At 41.0% G+C, this 16,292-nt stretch overlaps 1 protein-coding gene across 1 annotated transcript in view; it reads right to left on the bottom strand.

Annotated features, from left to right (window-relative positions):
- The window catches only part of tns1b (tensin 1b), a 252,364-nt gene extending 236,390 nt beyond the window's left edge, over positions 1–15,974 (bottom strand). Inside the window, 1 exon segment of the mRNA XM_071207064.1 lies at positions 15,644–15,974. Within this exon segment, the coding sequence (XP_071063165.1) occupies positions 15,644–15,742 (99 nt within the window). The 5' untranslated portion in view covers positions 15,743–15,974.
- Between the last annotated feature and the right edge of the window lie 318 nt (positions 15,975–16,292).

The raw sequence follows: 16,292 nt of genomic DNA, 5'->3' as shown, positions 1-16,292 counted from the left end.
TTTGAATTTCGTTTTTTAGCTTTAATTTTATATCAGATATAATTTACATATGTTTGCACTCATTTTTATATTTATTTTAAATGAGATATAGTTGACATATTCGTTTTTTCGTTTTTTTTCTATTTCATGTTTAGATTTAGATTTTTGTAGTTGCTTTTATGTTGAATTTAATTTACTCTAGCTATGTTTATGTTGTGCACCATTTCCACCAAATTAAGTTCTATGTATAGAAAACCTACTTGGCAAGGATTTATAAAAAGGTGGAAACAATTTCTATACCATGTTGTATAGATAGGAACGTAGGGTTGCAAAGGGATCAAATGTTCATAGTTTACTTTTGGCAAGTTGAAAAGTCTGACAGGAAGTCGAAGAGGACAGTAAAAGCACATGCGCAGGTGAGCAAATGACAAAATGTACATTGTATGTTTACCGCCCATTTTTTTATACCGTGACACCTGTGGCAGCATTTTACCATGAAACCATTATACTTCTGAAAGTCTAAATAAAAGGGAGGAAAAAGGTCATCCTGGTCAGGCTAACATTAAAACAGCCAACCATGGTTCTTAATCAAATGTATGCTAACAACCTATAAACCCAGTGCCATTTCTGAAGCAGCCCAGCCCATAATATAATGCAACCAGATGTATTAGGATGTATTACAGGGATAGCTGTCTATGTACATACAAATATACAACTAAATATGTACACAAATACCTTTCATCTGATGTTACATATCATTGTATCGCCTTAAATACATGTGAGAGTACATACACTGAACAAAAATATAAACGCAACACTTTTGATTTTGCTCCCATTTTTCATGAGATGAACTCAAAGATCTAAAACATTTTCTATATACACAAAATAACCATTTATCTCAAATATTGTTCACAAATCTGAAAAGATCTGCGATAGTGAGCACTTCTCCTTTGCCGAGATAATCCATCCCACCTCACAGGTGTGGCATATCAAGATGCTGATTAGACAGCATGATTATTGCACAGGTGTGCCTTAGGCTGGCCACAATAAAAGGCCACTCTGAAACGTGCAGTTTTGCATTATTGGGGGGGTCCGAAAACCAGTCAGTATCTGGTGTGAGGGTAGGATTAGGGTTAGGGGTAGGGTTAGGGTTAGGGTAATGTTGTGAATTGAGTGGCCCATGGTGGTGGTGGGGTTATGGTATGGGCAGGTGTATGTTATGGAAGATGAACACAGGCCACTCGATTCACAACATTACCCTAACCCTACCCCTAACCCCAATCCTACCCCTCACACCAGATACTGACTGGTTTTCGGACCCCCCCAGACCCCCCCAATAAAGCAAAACTGCACGTTTCAGAGTGGCCTTTTATTGTGGCCAGCCTAAGGCACACCTGTGCAATAATCATGCTGTCTAATCAGCATCTTGATATGCCACACCTGTGAGGTGGGATGGATTATCTCGGCAAAGGAGAAGTGCTCACTATCACAGATTTTTTCAGAATTGTGAACAATATTTGAGAGAAATGGTTATTTTGTGTATATAGAAAATGTTTTAGATCTTTGAGTTCATCTCATGAAAGATTGGAGCAAATATATGTTTATATTTTTGTTCAGTGTAGAATCAGTATATTTTCAGCAATAGTGTTAAACAGCCTTGGGGATACCGTAAATAAAGTACCAGTCGTGAATATGATACAAAAATGTTTGGCACGATGGTGACACTTGTGTAGGATTTATGTCGCGTGCAACACTTGTGCAGAATCGGACCAAGAGTGTGATTTAATTAAAGATTCCTGTGCCGGGTGCATAGGTTGGGACACACCCGCCCTCATTAACAGGGATCAGGACGGGAATGTGGAACATATGCCGGGTTTTTTTATGGGAGGCTATTGAGTTTCTACTCCTGTTCTACTAATAATAACTGCAAGACAGAACAATCAACTGTTGTCTCCCTCTGTGTTGTCTGTAAGGGAACGCATTTTTGTAAGAGCTGTGTTAGTTCCAGAAAATGAATGAAAAAGTATTATTAGGGTTGGGAAGATTACTTTAAAAATGTATTCTGTTACAGTAGTTACGAGTGAGAATTGAATAAGTAACCTAATCTGAGTATCAAAATACAAAAGAATGCAACCTGATTACTTGTTGTTACTTTTAAATTACCTCAATATCAAATGCAATGCAAATAAATATTACATCACGTTTTTTTGACTTAAGTGTTTTTTAAGACAACAGAACAATATGACCTTAGAAAAGAAGAAACCAAGATGTTTAGGATTAGAAATGTGTCCTCTGCTCAGAGATTTTATTTATAGAAAACCTGCCTTTCATGAATCATATTCAGGCAGCAGCCTATACACCAACAATGAAACACATGACCACATACTATAGTTTAAAAAAGCAGAAATAAAATCTGAGCTGAGAGAAAATGCTCCGTTTTAGTTTAATACACAGTTAAGCTCACACACACACTATTTTATGAACATATAGGTTCACCTGCTGAATTAAAAAAGAACAAATGAACCAAAGAAAGAGAACACCATAAAGCAGATTCAGGCAGTAGAAGTATAGATTCACACTTAAAGTATTCATCCTATTACATGTAATCCATTTCTCCCCAAGCCTGACTATTATAATATGTATAATATGATGCCTTAACTTCCCCAAAAGTTACAGTGAACTACATGTTTTGCCTTTGACAGCAAGTACTCTATATGTCCATCAGAAACGTTATGGTTACAATTCATTATGCTCATTCCATTTCCCCCCCAAGTCCAGTGAGGAACCACATTCCGGTGCAAATACCTGTGAAATTCCACTATGGCGGAATGTGTAAGTGTGCAAACGTATCCTTTTAAAAAGCAGTGAGGTCGAACTAGCAACAATGATCTGCCTCAGCTTGTTACAAAGGGAAAATCGAGAGAGGGAAAGAAGAAGAAACTGGGGTCTTTCTTCCTGTGTGTATTCAGAGTAAATGCTGCATGTCAAAGGGGGGATTTATTACGTCCCAAAAGAAAAACATTCCCCGATGATGAAAACATGATTGGGCGACCTGGGTAGCCCAGTCTAACTTCTGCTCCAAAGTCAAAGTAATTACCCTTGGAGCCTTGTGGCATCTGACCTTGGTGGAAAAGACCCCGGGAAAAGAGAAGAGTCACAAAGACGCATTTTGAGGCGAAAGGGATGCGACCTGGGAGAGCCCGAGCTCCCTGTCCATCACCCGGAAGTCTTGTGAATGGCTACAAAGACCCCCAGAGTGAGACTTCGTGGGATTTCGACGTTGCCAAGAGCAAATGCCACATCGCCTTGCCAAGTATTAGAGAGAAGACAAGAAAATCCCCCCACACATTGAGAAATATCAACAAAACTGCAGCATAAAGGCCACATTCATGGGTGCACAAAGCCATAGAGGCTGCATGGTATAAGGCTAGTGGAGTGTATTATGTTGCACTGATGCCAAAAGGTCTGAGGAAGAGGTGGAAGTCAGGCCTCTGCTTTACATTCCAAGAAAAGGAGCACACAACCGTGACTGGCGGAAAATACAGTTACCCTGTGCCTTAATCTATCATTCTGACGGTCACTCTATCCACTGTGCATTGCCAAGTGAATTATAACACTTTAAGAAGCTCAATGGACGCCTTTTGTGTTCCATTATCTTCTGGTTCCACAGGCTTTGTTGGCAACGCTACGCATCACCAAATCAGTAATGTCTTGAAAGGATGTTTGGAAAAGAAATATCCGCTCATCGGATTCACACATCCTCTCACCACAAGGATTTGAAAGTAAAGGCGTTGACTTCCAAAATGGATGAAAAGGCTCAAATTATCGGAGCATTCCTTGCTAGCTGTTGGCTCAAGCTAAAAGATATCTTGAAAAACACACATCTACATTCTTGGACAGCATTTTGAATACGAAGTTGTATACTTAATGGATGAGATTTCCAGGTCATTATCCAGAGCTCAAAATACTGAAATATCTTAATTTATGTGATTGTGCCTTGCATTAAATTGATTGAATTTTATTTTGATAATCTTAAAGAACTGAAATAACGTTTGCTAAGCTTAATAACTCTGCCATGGAGGTTATGTTTTTGGTTTAGTTTGTAACCGGTTTACGGTAAACGACTGGTTTTAGTGGAGTTCTGCGCATTCAAAGGCACCATTGTAGTTATTGCATTCAGTATGGTGAGGAGAGGTGTGTAGGCCAAAGGATTTTAGACGACAATACCTATCAAAACCACAACTTGTGCACCTTTCTGTCGTCTGTTAAAAGATACAGAACTATTTGCATTTTGTTGTGCAAACATGTGTTGTCGACCAAACATGAAGCTTTAAACTCAACCATTGTAAGCTTAATGGTCCTAACCTCTACTATTAACATTGTTCCTCTCGGGCTACGGACCAGGGGTAGAGTGGTCGTCTACCAATCTGAAGGTCGGTGTTTCAATGCCCAGCCCTTGCAGTCAACATGTCATTGTTTCCATGCGCAAGAAACTGAACCCCAAATTGCTCCCAGTGCAGGGCTCGACAGTAACGGTTGCCAGGTTGCCATTGGCAACCATTCAGAAAAAATATCAACCACTTCTTGGCCTTTGGTTGCCAACCAGTTTTTAACATAAAGAAATAAGGACAGCAAACAGCAAAATGTGCACCCAAAAATAGATAAATGTTAATTATTTGTTGTATTAAGAGTGATATTTAATTATTGTTGTGACCAGTCGGAACCTGATACTTAAGTTCCACGTGCATTGGTGTGATTACGGAGCCAGAAAGCGATGCACGTTTACTCGCGTGCGCGGTGCGCCGTGTGTTTGTTTTACAAAAAATGGCGAAGCAAATTAAGTTGTTTGACTGTGGGGTAAAAAGTTCGGCCAACCCGTCAACATCTCAAACGAATGTTCAAAGTGAGTCAACTGATAAAGCGCAAGATGAACCCGAACGAAAAGCAAAGAGGACATTTGTAAATTATTGGGAGGCGAAATATATATTATGTACATTCTGCTCTGTTGTGCATTCACTTCCGGTAAAAGTTCCTTCAAAATAAGAGTCCCGATCTTATTACTACCAAAATAAAAGTGCAAAACGAAACTTTACCATAGGAAAATATTGGCATACAAATATAATCACTTCTATAAAAAGGTAACACATGTTAAACATAGTTAGACATATTAAAGGTAATGTACAGCATTAATAATTAATATCTAATTCTTAACTGTAATGAAATGTATTAGTCTGGCCAATCCAAGACTTCGATGCTGAAGGGCCAGTGGATCTATGGTGGGGGTCAGCACAAAGGTCAAGAAAACCCACATTTGAAAGGGAGACAACGGATGACCAAGAAACTAGATCTGTGAAGAACATGACAACAGCTGCACGACTGGTGTTTTGTATACCAGCAATTGAGGGTGGACAAGTTTACTACCACTTAAGTTTAAAATGATTGTGTTAATTACTTATTGTAAATCATTTGAACATTCTTTTGTGTCACATTTTCATTATTAAGTTGATCTATAACTGCATAGTATCTTCATTATATAAAATATAAGGTGACTAAAAATGGCAACCATATTTTCAGTTTTGGCAACCAAAAGCTGATGCCTGGTTGCCAGCCTGGCAACCACTTTAAAAAGTTAGCGTTGAGCCCTGCAGTGTATGAATGTGTATAATAATCAGTGTTTCCCCTACCATTGTCTTGGGGGGAACACTCCGCCAACGGAGCCCCGCGCCCCCCCCTGAAATTCAAGGTGTTTTTAAAAAAAATTAAAAAAAATAAAATGTCTTTCTTTTAAAAATATATATATAGCACCAAATTGCAACTAATCTATATCTACAGTCACTTTTCACATTGAACATGTGCTATTTCATTAAATAAACCAAACGCTTTCATTTTAAGTTGTGAGTTTAGTGTTTTTGACCCTAAGAAACATTGATGCATTAATCAATAACAATAATCCACAGCTCATTTAAAATATATATACCCCCCCCCCCCCCCCCCCAAGCAGTAAACCTAGGGGAAACACTGATAATATCACTTTGAGTGTTTGCAAAGAAGAAGATGTTATATAAATGCAATCCATTTACCATTTACTCTTTCATATATTTATACATGAATAGCCTGATTCATGAAAGCATCTGAAGTTTCTAAAGTAGTATTATGCTTCTTTTTACTTTCCTGATTGCTGTGCATGACTTTCCCATTAAGTACCTGGATCAAATTATCCAATTACTGGGAGGATTCTGGGAAGTATGCAGAGTACTAAAGTATACCAATATTTGCTGGTCCGAGCTAGTTTTACCTGCTGGTAGGGGCATGTGGGAGAGGTTTACCACATCAAGACAGACAAATGCAGGACAATAACACAAACAGTGCCTTTGAAATCTTTGAAATCACTGTCAAGATAAATCGGGTGCAGTATTTTCTGAAGAATGGGTCTATTTAAGGAAGCTTCCTACTCTGAAATCAAATGCAATATATCCGCAAGAGGTTAAATTCCTGTATGCACGGGCATTAAAGGGTAGAATGACAGGGGTTAACCTATCCAAGGCATCACAACCCTCTCCTGGGTCAAGCACACACCGGGCACCTTTCCACCGAGGAACACACAGAGAGGGTCTTGTTCTGCGGCCCATGTGCGGGTCAGCGCTGGCAGGTAGGAGTGAAATTATAGGCCTCCCCAGAGACACAGCACAGAGGACGCACTGTTTCCCAACAGCTAAAGCATCCACTGGAATGCAATATGGGGCGACAGGTAACTTTCAGTTCACCGCATACCTTTATCAAAAATCTTTAAATCTCAGGAAAGCCCCCGCCCGCCGTCTGACACTTTGGTGGGAATTCAGAAACAGGGCGGATAGAGAGGTGGACCTGACAGGCATCAAACTGAAATAACGGATTTGTTTTTGTGAGGAGGAAGAGTCGGATGTTACTTATAGTCAGAGTTTGGTCTGCCTGCTACTTGAATCCAATTGAGGGGTTGGCACAGAATATGTTATGTTATATCTGTTAATATGGCTGTATAATGGTTGATTGGTTCATCATGTGCATTGAGCTTAAAGGTGGGGTAGGTAATTTTGGAGAAACCAGCTCGAGTACGCTAGAATTTGATATATACACAACCGGAAAGAATCTGCCACTTCCTTACAGAGCCCCTCCTCCAACACACACAAACGCGCACATGACCAATGAGGGCACGAGATAAGTTTGTGCACAGATGGGAGGCTGACAGGCTGACAGGCCATCCAGTTATTTTAGCCGGGCCGGCTCGGATGATTGGTTGTGCTTTTTACAGCGCCACGGCTTCCACAGATGACGTTTTTTTTAGGGCTGTCAGTCGATTAAAATATTTAATCGCACATTTTTTGTCTGTTCTAAATGTACCTTAGAGGAATATTTGTAATACTCTTATCAACATATGAGTGGACAAATATGCTTTATGCAAATGTTTGTTTATTATCATTTGAACAATGACAAATATTCTCCAGAATATTAAACACAACAACCTCTGAACATTACAAATATTCGCCTCAATTCAACCTGGAACCTCTCTCATACAATTCAATAATACAATACAAAGTGTGTGTGTGTGTGTGTGTGTGTGTGTGTGTGTGTGTGTGTGTGTGTGTGTGTGTGTGTGTGTGTGTGTGTGTGTGTGTGTGTGTGTGTGTGTGTGTGTGTGTGTGTGTGTGTGTGTGTGTTTGTTAGGGATGCTCCGATTGCCAATTTCGGGGCCGATCGCCAGAATCGCCGATTCGATCGAGTGGGCGGGGCCCAAATGGAAGATTTAAACATCACTTTAAATCTTCCATTTAAAGTTATGTTAAAACTCAGTTAATGGGGCTCATTCACTGGAGCTTCCACAAACAACAATCAACTTAATTATTACATTCAAATGATTTACATTATTCAAGTTTACAATCACTTTGGATAATAACACGGGAGAAATGAGCGGAAGCGCTCTCTTTTCCTCTCCCCCTCTCTCCCGCTCCCCCCTCTCTCCCTCTCCTGCAGCCTGTCAGTATCTCATGCAGCTCACTGATCCAGTAATGAGTGACCCGACAGTGAAGAATACATATACTTATAATGACTAGTTTAGCTTGTTCCAGAGGTAGATACAATAGCTAAGTGTGTTAGGTCTAACTCTTGTGTGTTTTGCTCCGCTCACCGGTCCGGCGGGCAGAGCTGCAGAATTTCTGCTTCACACACGTTGCATTCCGCTATTTTACTGTCTTTTTCGGACACCTTAAAATAATGCCAGACCGGTGAAGCCATGTTGGCGAGCTTGTTTTGCCGCACACAGAGAAAAGTGTCATGTATTTTACGTCATGTGATCGGCTCTCGCGATCGGCTCTCGCGATCGGCTCTCGCGATCGGCTCTCGCGATCGGCATGTTTAGAGAGCACCGATCGATCGGTAGAGAGAGAGTGTGTGTGTGTGTGTGTGTGTGTGTGTGTGTGTGTGTGTGTGTGTGTGTGTGTGTGTGTGTGTGTGTGTGTGTGTGTGTGTGTGTGTGTGTGTGTGTGTGTGTGTGTGTGTGTGTGTGTGTGTGTGTGTGTGTGTGTGTGTGTGTGTGTGTGTGTGTGTGTGTGTGTGTGTGTGTGTGTGTGTGAAGAGAGACATTGTGATGGATCGTTGGAGCTATGTGCAACTCAAGGCATATACTCGAACGGGAGCTGCCTGGACGCTGCAATCATGTTGCACTATCCGAGCTGAGTGTGCTGACTTCTCATACAATGTCCCGCTGTCTGGCTTCCTGCATCAAGTCAAGTGCTCGGCGCAGTTGTCGGCGAAATGTCGCTCCTCTGTTTTAATTGAAACAGCTCCTTATATCCGTTAGCGCAGCTAGCTAGCACCAGATGCTAACAACAACAATACACCACACGTAAGGTCTCTCTCTCGCTCGCTCGGGCCACACACACACACACCCTCCCGGTCCTCCCGATGGCCAGTCGGTGCCTGCCGGTGAGCGTGGAAGTGTGGTCTGCCGCAAGCGGGCGGCAGGAGCGGGCTGTCAGCATCAGCTTGTAGATGGTATTTTAAACTCGATGCGCTCTGAAGCTACAGGGCGGCGGAGGAGGAGGACAAAAAATACACATGTGTTAAGTAAACAGTTAGCTCTGTTATTTAGCTAAGCAGGACTGTGCTGCCCCCTTTGCTGCTAGCAAACAACTAACAACTAACAGCTATCAACTAGCTAACCGCTAACGTGAACTAGCTCTCCTCAAGTCAATTTCAACACGGTCTGTTGTTCACAATGTTGCTGCTTTGTAATAGTTACAGGCACACAAAAATAACTTTCTTCCAGAGGAATATCTCTGTTCTGTCACATATTTTAGTGATGCTATTGAATACAGAGTTCCACAGTTATGGAATAACTGCCTTTGTTGGTGTTGTAGACTTCTAAATAGCCACACACGTCCTCAGCTGTACAAAGGAAATAAACTGTAAAGAAATGTTGCATAATATGCTAGCTGGCAACAGCCAACACCTGCATAGTTGATATGTTGGCTTATAGAGAACAAAGGCTTTTAAATCTGAGCTAATGGGCTGGGCGTGGCTGCTTGAGGTCTTATTTGGGGTGGTTAGCTAAAGCTTTTGGAGTTGGATCATATAAAAGGAGGGAACCAAAACAATGAACTGAACATGGATCAAATCCATCTTATGGAGTGCCAAGTATTATTGTTGTAACTAAAAACAAAACTCACACACACCTGGAAGATTCAGTTAAAAGAAAAAACACAATTTGTGAAATGCTACTTATATGACTACTCTGAAATGTTTACCACAATTATACATTTGAAATGTTATTCACCTTAAAATGGTTTATCTATTTTTGCTGTAAAGGATCCTCAAAGTTATCCCTGACCTGGTTTTCAAGATGGTCCAGCAGAACAGTATAATGTATCATCTTCATTTAATGCATTTGAGTCCAATCATGTTCTGTTCTTCTGTCTACTGTCTGTCAGCCCAGGAACTGCCATTATATAATAGCCCCTAGATGCAAAACAAACAGTGCACATTCTTCAGAAACCTATTCAAGAGCCCCTCATCTGGTTCAAAGTCTTGGCTGTTTTCTTTGGTTTTATATGAGGGTTTTACATTCTGGTCGATAGTTATCGCTCTTCAAAGTTCTGCACTGTGGGCCTCCCTGAGCGCCGCTGACAGGAGCAGCCCAAGCTCTCTTCTTCATGTCAGACACAAACCACAAGCATCACACAAACACAAGGAGCAGATACCACAGGAAGCAGCTTCTCTGCACCTGAGCAGTCCTCCGACACAAACATCAGCATGAAAAAATCAAAGGTATTCAAAAATAAACGGAGATCAAAGCATTTGCCAAGGAAAATAATCATTCAACACAAGAAGCATTCTACGGTGCCTTCAATACAGAACCATGGAACCTTATAGTGTTTGGAAATTGATCCAGATTCTGACAACATAAACTGTGTCTCAGCAAGAAAAAGCTCCACGTTTCCAAGTTTCTTCTGAAATCTGTGTGTGTGATTAGTAACACTCAGCTTCTCTGACACTTGGCAACTTCTCTGGAGCGACTACTTTCAACACTTTAGCATCACTTCATTCCTCCAACCACAGCTCTGCTGGCTGAAGTCAGGGCATTGCTTCCCCACAGCTCTCCCTGTGCCCACAGCCCTGAATGCCTCTGTGCCAGTTGCTGGTTTGTGCCAACGGAAAACTAAGCATATCTGGGAAAAGTCCTCCAAGAGGTCTAGAAGTGTCTCTTTTGGTGTTACTTCCAAGGAGCAAAGGAATTATACGGAATATTTCAGTGCGCTGGGCATCTAACCCAGTGATACACATCCATGAGTACTTGAATGGTATACAGTTGCTATTAGGTAAAGATTGTGAAGTAGATCAGATAGGAAAATGAGAAATACGGTTGGACAGAAATAACAAAAGCATGTGTCCAAATGTCCATACTTTCAATACAAATAAACAGCCGAATAAGATATTATCCTTATGCCATATGAATTACCACAATAGCCAATAAACTACCAGCTGCATTAGACTGTGCAGAAGTTACCTTCCACATCTCCAGTCCATTGAAAAACCGAATCAACTTAACAAGTGGGTAAAACTAGTTTGAAAGTGAGCAATCTTGGAACCCATCGGCTATTTGTCTGATGACGTGTTAGCCTCTGGGGACAATGGCTAATATTTTGTTGACATTTGAGCCTTTTCGGTTTGCTGCTCATACTTAACAGTCCGATTATTAACTGAAAACGTGAGAATGGAGTTGGAGTTAAGAGTCAAATAATCGTTTCAAATGTTACAAGTTACCACCCAAGTATCAGCTATAGAAGAGCTAAATTGTCATTAAAAAAATTGCTAATGGTTTCCAAGATTTATTTCTGCCAATGCCTCTGCTCATATATGCTCATATGTTTAAACAGACTAGCAAGCGACCAGACGTGTCAACCTAAATGGCTAAATGGAATGTGGTAATATTGGTAAAGCGGCTTCTGCCACTCAAAGAGGTGGTAGGACAAATGAGGTACTACATAAATACAAGAGACCTGGCAATAACAGTGACAGGTCCATGATGCCGGTCAAGTCTCGCATATCATTCAAAATCCTCCTTCTTACTACAAGTCCCTCCATGCCCATGCCTCCCAGTACCTATCGGACATCCTTCACCCACATGCCCCTCCCCGGAACCTGCGGTCCTCAGACTCTGGCCTGCTCACCACCCCCCGCACCAAACTGCGAACCTTCGGGGAAAGAGCCTTCAGCGTGGCAGCCCCCACCCTCTGGAACGCTCTCCCTGCGGAGATCCGCAACATCCCCACGCTTGACGCCTTCAAAAGAGTCCTCAAGACCCATCTGTTTACTAAGGCCTTTGGCCCCTAATCTATTTGTTGTTTTGTCTGTCTGACTGGTTGTCTGACTGCCTTTTCTTTTGTTATGTTTGTTTTGCCCTGTTCTTCCTTGAAAAGCAACCTTGGGTCTCATGAAAGGCGCTATATAAATCCAAGCTATTATTATTATTATGATCACGGGCTCTCCATCACATCCGTTTTCAATAACTTCAGGTTTTACAATCAGTCTAAATCAGAGGTGCCCAGTACGTCGGGTAATGCTGGTAGATCGCGAGTCATTCATAAAAAAAAAAAATCCAGTTCCGTTAGAATAGGCAAAACAGGTTTTGATCCCTCCTCCCTTGGCCTCCCTGCCACTTAATTCAGGAGTTTACTTGATTGACAGAAAAAGCGACCTATCGTTTTCCAGTCTGTTAACCCAGAATGCAAAGCGATACAAAATCAGTCCAGTGCCAGGAAAACTCAAACTCAAAACTCAAAGAGACAAACAACAAATTTGAGTGCGGGACCGTGCAAAAAGCTAAAGACATACCACTTCCACCCAGAATGGGAGGACGAATATTTGTTTGTGATGTCACATTCAAAGGTTATTTGCCTTATTTGTAAAGCAAGCGTCGCTCTGCCAAAGAAAGGTAACGTGGAGAGGCATTATCGGAGTGGTCACAAGGCATATGACAGCGACTTCCCTCCGAGTAGGGAGTTGAGAAAGAGAAAGGTCATGTATTATTGCTACACAAACATTATCTCGCAGTCTTAGTGTCGCCAACTCGTTTCTAACATGCAAAAAGACAAACAAATGCGTCTATGGTCGCTGTATTTTCGATCTTTCCGATCCAGGCGAGATCTCTCTCTCCCCCCCGTCTGTGTGCGAGGGGGCGGGGCAGTTTACACACACTCAGCTGCTACATGCAGCAACACACGGAGGAGATGGCGGAGAGAAGCGCTCCAAGGTGTGGTTAAATGTTACCCGTCTTGAGGTGGACAATGCTCCTTGCCAAGAGAGTTTAGCATGTAAGGGCGGTAACACGAGCAATTTGTCCAATTTGTCTTTGTTTAGCAAAAGTGCTCCACATTCAGACGGAGGATCGACTGTCTTTCTAGTAGCTCTGTAGCGAGTAACTTTTCCACGTCAGGTGTTATGTATGCTAGCAGCAACACACGGAGTTAACTACATTATACAAACAAGGGTTAATGATTAGAGGTAAGTAACTGAGTTACTCTTTATTTTGTTAAAGTTTCAGCTGTTCTGTTTACAGTTCTGTCATCAGATTATTTAATACGATTTGTTAAAACATTGTTGTTTCTTTTGATGTGAAATATTATTTATTTAATTTAAATAAAAAGCAATGTTAATTTTGTAAACAATTTGTTAAGTTCATTTAATAATATATGTATTTTTGAATCAAGTATTCATGTTTCATTGTTTCCACATGCCTAAAACAACCTCAAGCTAAATCTAAAAGTTGATGGCTAAATAAGAGCGTTTGAGAAATTGTGCAAGGCATACTACACGCTACCAATCGCAGCTGTGGAGACATTGGTATAGTTGTCTCTTTGTAGGACACTGATTTAAATTATTCTTAAACTATGAATTATGCTATGTATGTAATTTATTATATCTAATGCCTTGTCTTTTATCTATGTAATGTCTTGTCTTTTATCTGGACCCTGAGTCTGTAATAAAGTTTTCATTCATACAGTAATAGTCCGAATAGTCGATTAATCGTTTCATTAATCGATAGATTAATCGATTATCAAATTAGTCGTTTGTTGCAGCCCTATTATCCCATGTATAAATAAAACGTGTTATTCAGCAACACTTGCCATTTGGGATTTTATTTTTGGTTGGTAGACCTCGGTGAGCTGGTCATTTCAAAAGCTCACCAGCCAAAAAAGTGTGGGCACCCCTGGTCTAAATTAACACATTTAAGAAGGGGTACTTGAGCTCATCTGATAAGGCTGCAAGGATATGTCACAGAAGAACTGTTGTGAAACCCTTATCACAACTTTAGAGCACATAAAGGCATGTGGAAAGAGGTCCTCTTTCTGTGCTCTCTTTATCTTTAAGAGGATAATATAGTGCCATGGTTTTAGTGAGCAGCTAGCTATATAGACAAGATGACACCTTGGGTAAATACAGAGCATCACAAAAAGTTGTGTCATATTTTGTTGATTCTACCATGTCTGATTAAATAAAGTCCAGAAAATATTACTTATTAATGTTAAAACCACACTGTCAGTTTATTGAATACAGCCCAGCTGAAGCCATAATAGAATTATGAAGAGGGAAGTCCTTGGTCCATGACCAACTTCAAATATTGTCACCAAACAGACTCACCCTACCGAGGCTGATTACAGACAGAATGTGGTAAAGTGACATGATGATGATGATGATGATGATGATGATGATGATGATGATGATGATGATGATGATGATGATGATGATGATGATGATGATGATGATGATGATGATGAGTCTACATCAAATGGCACATTTTCCATGGTTGATTTTTCTGTGATAATAGGAAGAAGTTAAGCTGCTGGTAGGAGTGTTTGGAAAATGTTTAACTATATCTACAAGTTCTAAATGTTCTCCGATGGGACCCGGTGCAGCGTGGTTTTCTTTAAACAGAAGCTAAAAGCTGATTTCCACACATAGAAGATAAATCACCCCTGACTGGTCCGCTGTGTGAAGTGAAGTTTTGGGTCAGACAGAGAAATCAGTGCAGGTCACTGAGCACATTCCACAGGGCAGAGATTACAGCCTCTGACTGCAAAGCACTATTATATTTACAATGTACACACATCTCACTAACCAACACAAACACTCCAGCAGAGGGAAAGAGAACAGAAATATTCCATGACATCAGTACAGGTAGGGTCAATCTGTGTGTGTTTTTATCTTGGAGGGCAAGCATGACTGAACTTGGCCTTTTTTTCAGGGTTGCACTTGGCAGTCATTATAGTGCATGGTTCACCTCATTCACTCACAGAGGTCTGTGAATGCCTAATGTCAAAGCAGGTATTAGAGACACAATACACCTGGATTGATGATTGTGAAGCTGTTTCTGTGTTATGTAACAACCACTGGCTATATTCTGCTCTGCCTGGTGAACTGGCTGAAACACTCATTCCTTTTAGACAGTGGTGTACTTAAAATGTTGAGGTATACTTCAGTATTTCCATGTTATGCTACATTTGTACTTCGACTGCACTACAATAAGGAGGTAAATATTGTACTTGTAATCTACTACCTTGAAGTAATACCTTTAGTTACTTTGCAGATGTAGATTAGTGATGAACAATATATGCAATACTTTAGATACACCTGGATTATATTCACAATTAGTTGAGATTAGTTCCACCTTTGCCAGTTTAATAAACACACCAATACATCAGTAATTATAACCAAAACATATAATATAAATGATTCTGAAATGGGCCAATCTGCATAATGAATACAGTTCCTTTTGGAATTAGTGAAATATTTAGGTGCCAATACTTTTGCTATTTTAGTTGAGTAACACTTTCAATACAGGACTTTTACTTGTATCAGAGTATTACTACACTTTGGTATTTCTACTTTTTCTTAAGTAAAAGTCTTGAGTACTTCGTCCACCAATGCTTTTAAAGGTCTCAGTACACTGCTTATGTGTGGAAGCAAAGGTCGACAGTTATTATCTGAATATCTGACATAAAGATAGTCTGTTGGGCAGTAAGAACTCAATTGTACATGCAGATAAACACCTGGAAATACACGCACCTGGTCTGCACTAGACCCCTGTCAGCTCGTGTTTGACTCCCAGTCGTGTGTGCACTTTGTCAGTTACCTTTGTCAGGCTCTCTTTCTTCTTCTCCTCCTCATGTTGGTGAACAGGCATGAGCAGAAAGTCCTCTTCACAGCAGATGAAGCTCACGGTGCATCCCATCCGAGCGAACCCACACACACGTCCATTCAAACTCAACTCCACTCGGTTCCCCTTTCCCTCTCCTCACGCCACCGCTGCGGGACTTCACTGTGACTTTATCCCGCTAGAACAGCCTAGAAATATGCGCAGGCGATCATCACTGCGGTGTTATAAAATGTGTTTTTTAGAGAAGTTTTGCTGAGCTCCTGCCGCCCCGCGCACTTTCTACTGCACGCTCTCAGCCTCCACGCGCTGCCTGCTGCCACACTGAGGTGAAGAAACTTCCCTCTGCACACACACGCACACACTGACAGGGCCGGCCCTTGGCATAGGCAGTATAGGCGAATGCTAAGGGCCCATCAACCCATCGGGGCGCCAAAAATGGGGGGGGGGGGAATAATATATATTTATTTTTTTCATAACACAATTTCCCGATTTGGATCAACAAAGTACATCTTATTATCTTATACTAACATAACTACGCCTATATCAATCAATGTTTATTTATATAGCCCAATATCACAAATGTTACATTTGTCTCAGTGGTCTTCACAGTGTGTACAGAATATCA

Source organism: Pseudochaenichthys georgianus, chromosome 21, assembly GCF_902827115.2.
Source record: "Pseudochaenichthys georgianus chromosome 21, fPseGeo1.2, whole genome shotgun sequence".
Taxonomy (NCBI): domain Eukaryota; kingdom Metazoa; phylum Chordata; class Actinopteri; order Perciformes; family Channichthyidae; genus Pseudochaenichthys; species Pseudochaenichthys georgianus.
Note: the sequence above shows the minus strand (reverse complement) of the source record. Positions and strands in the feature narration are given on the sequence as shown.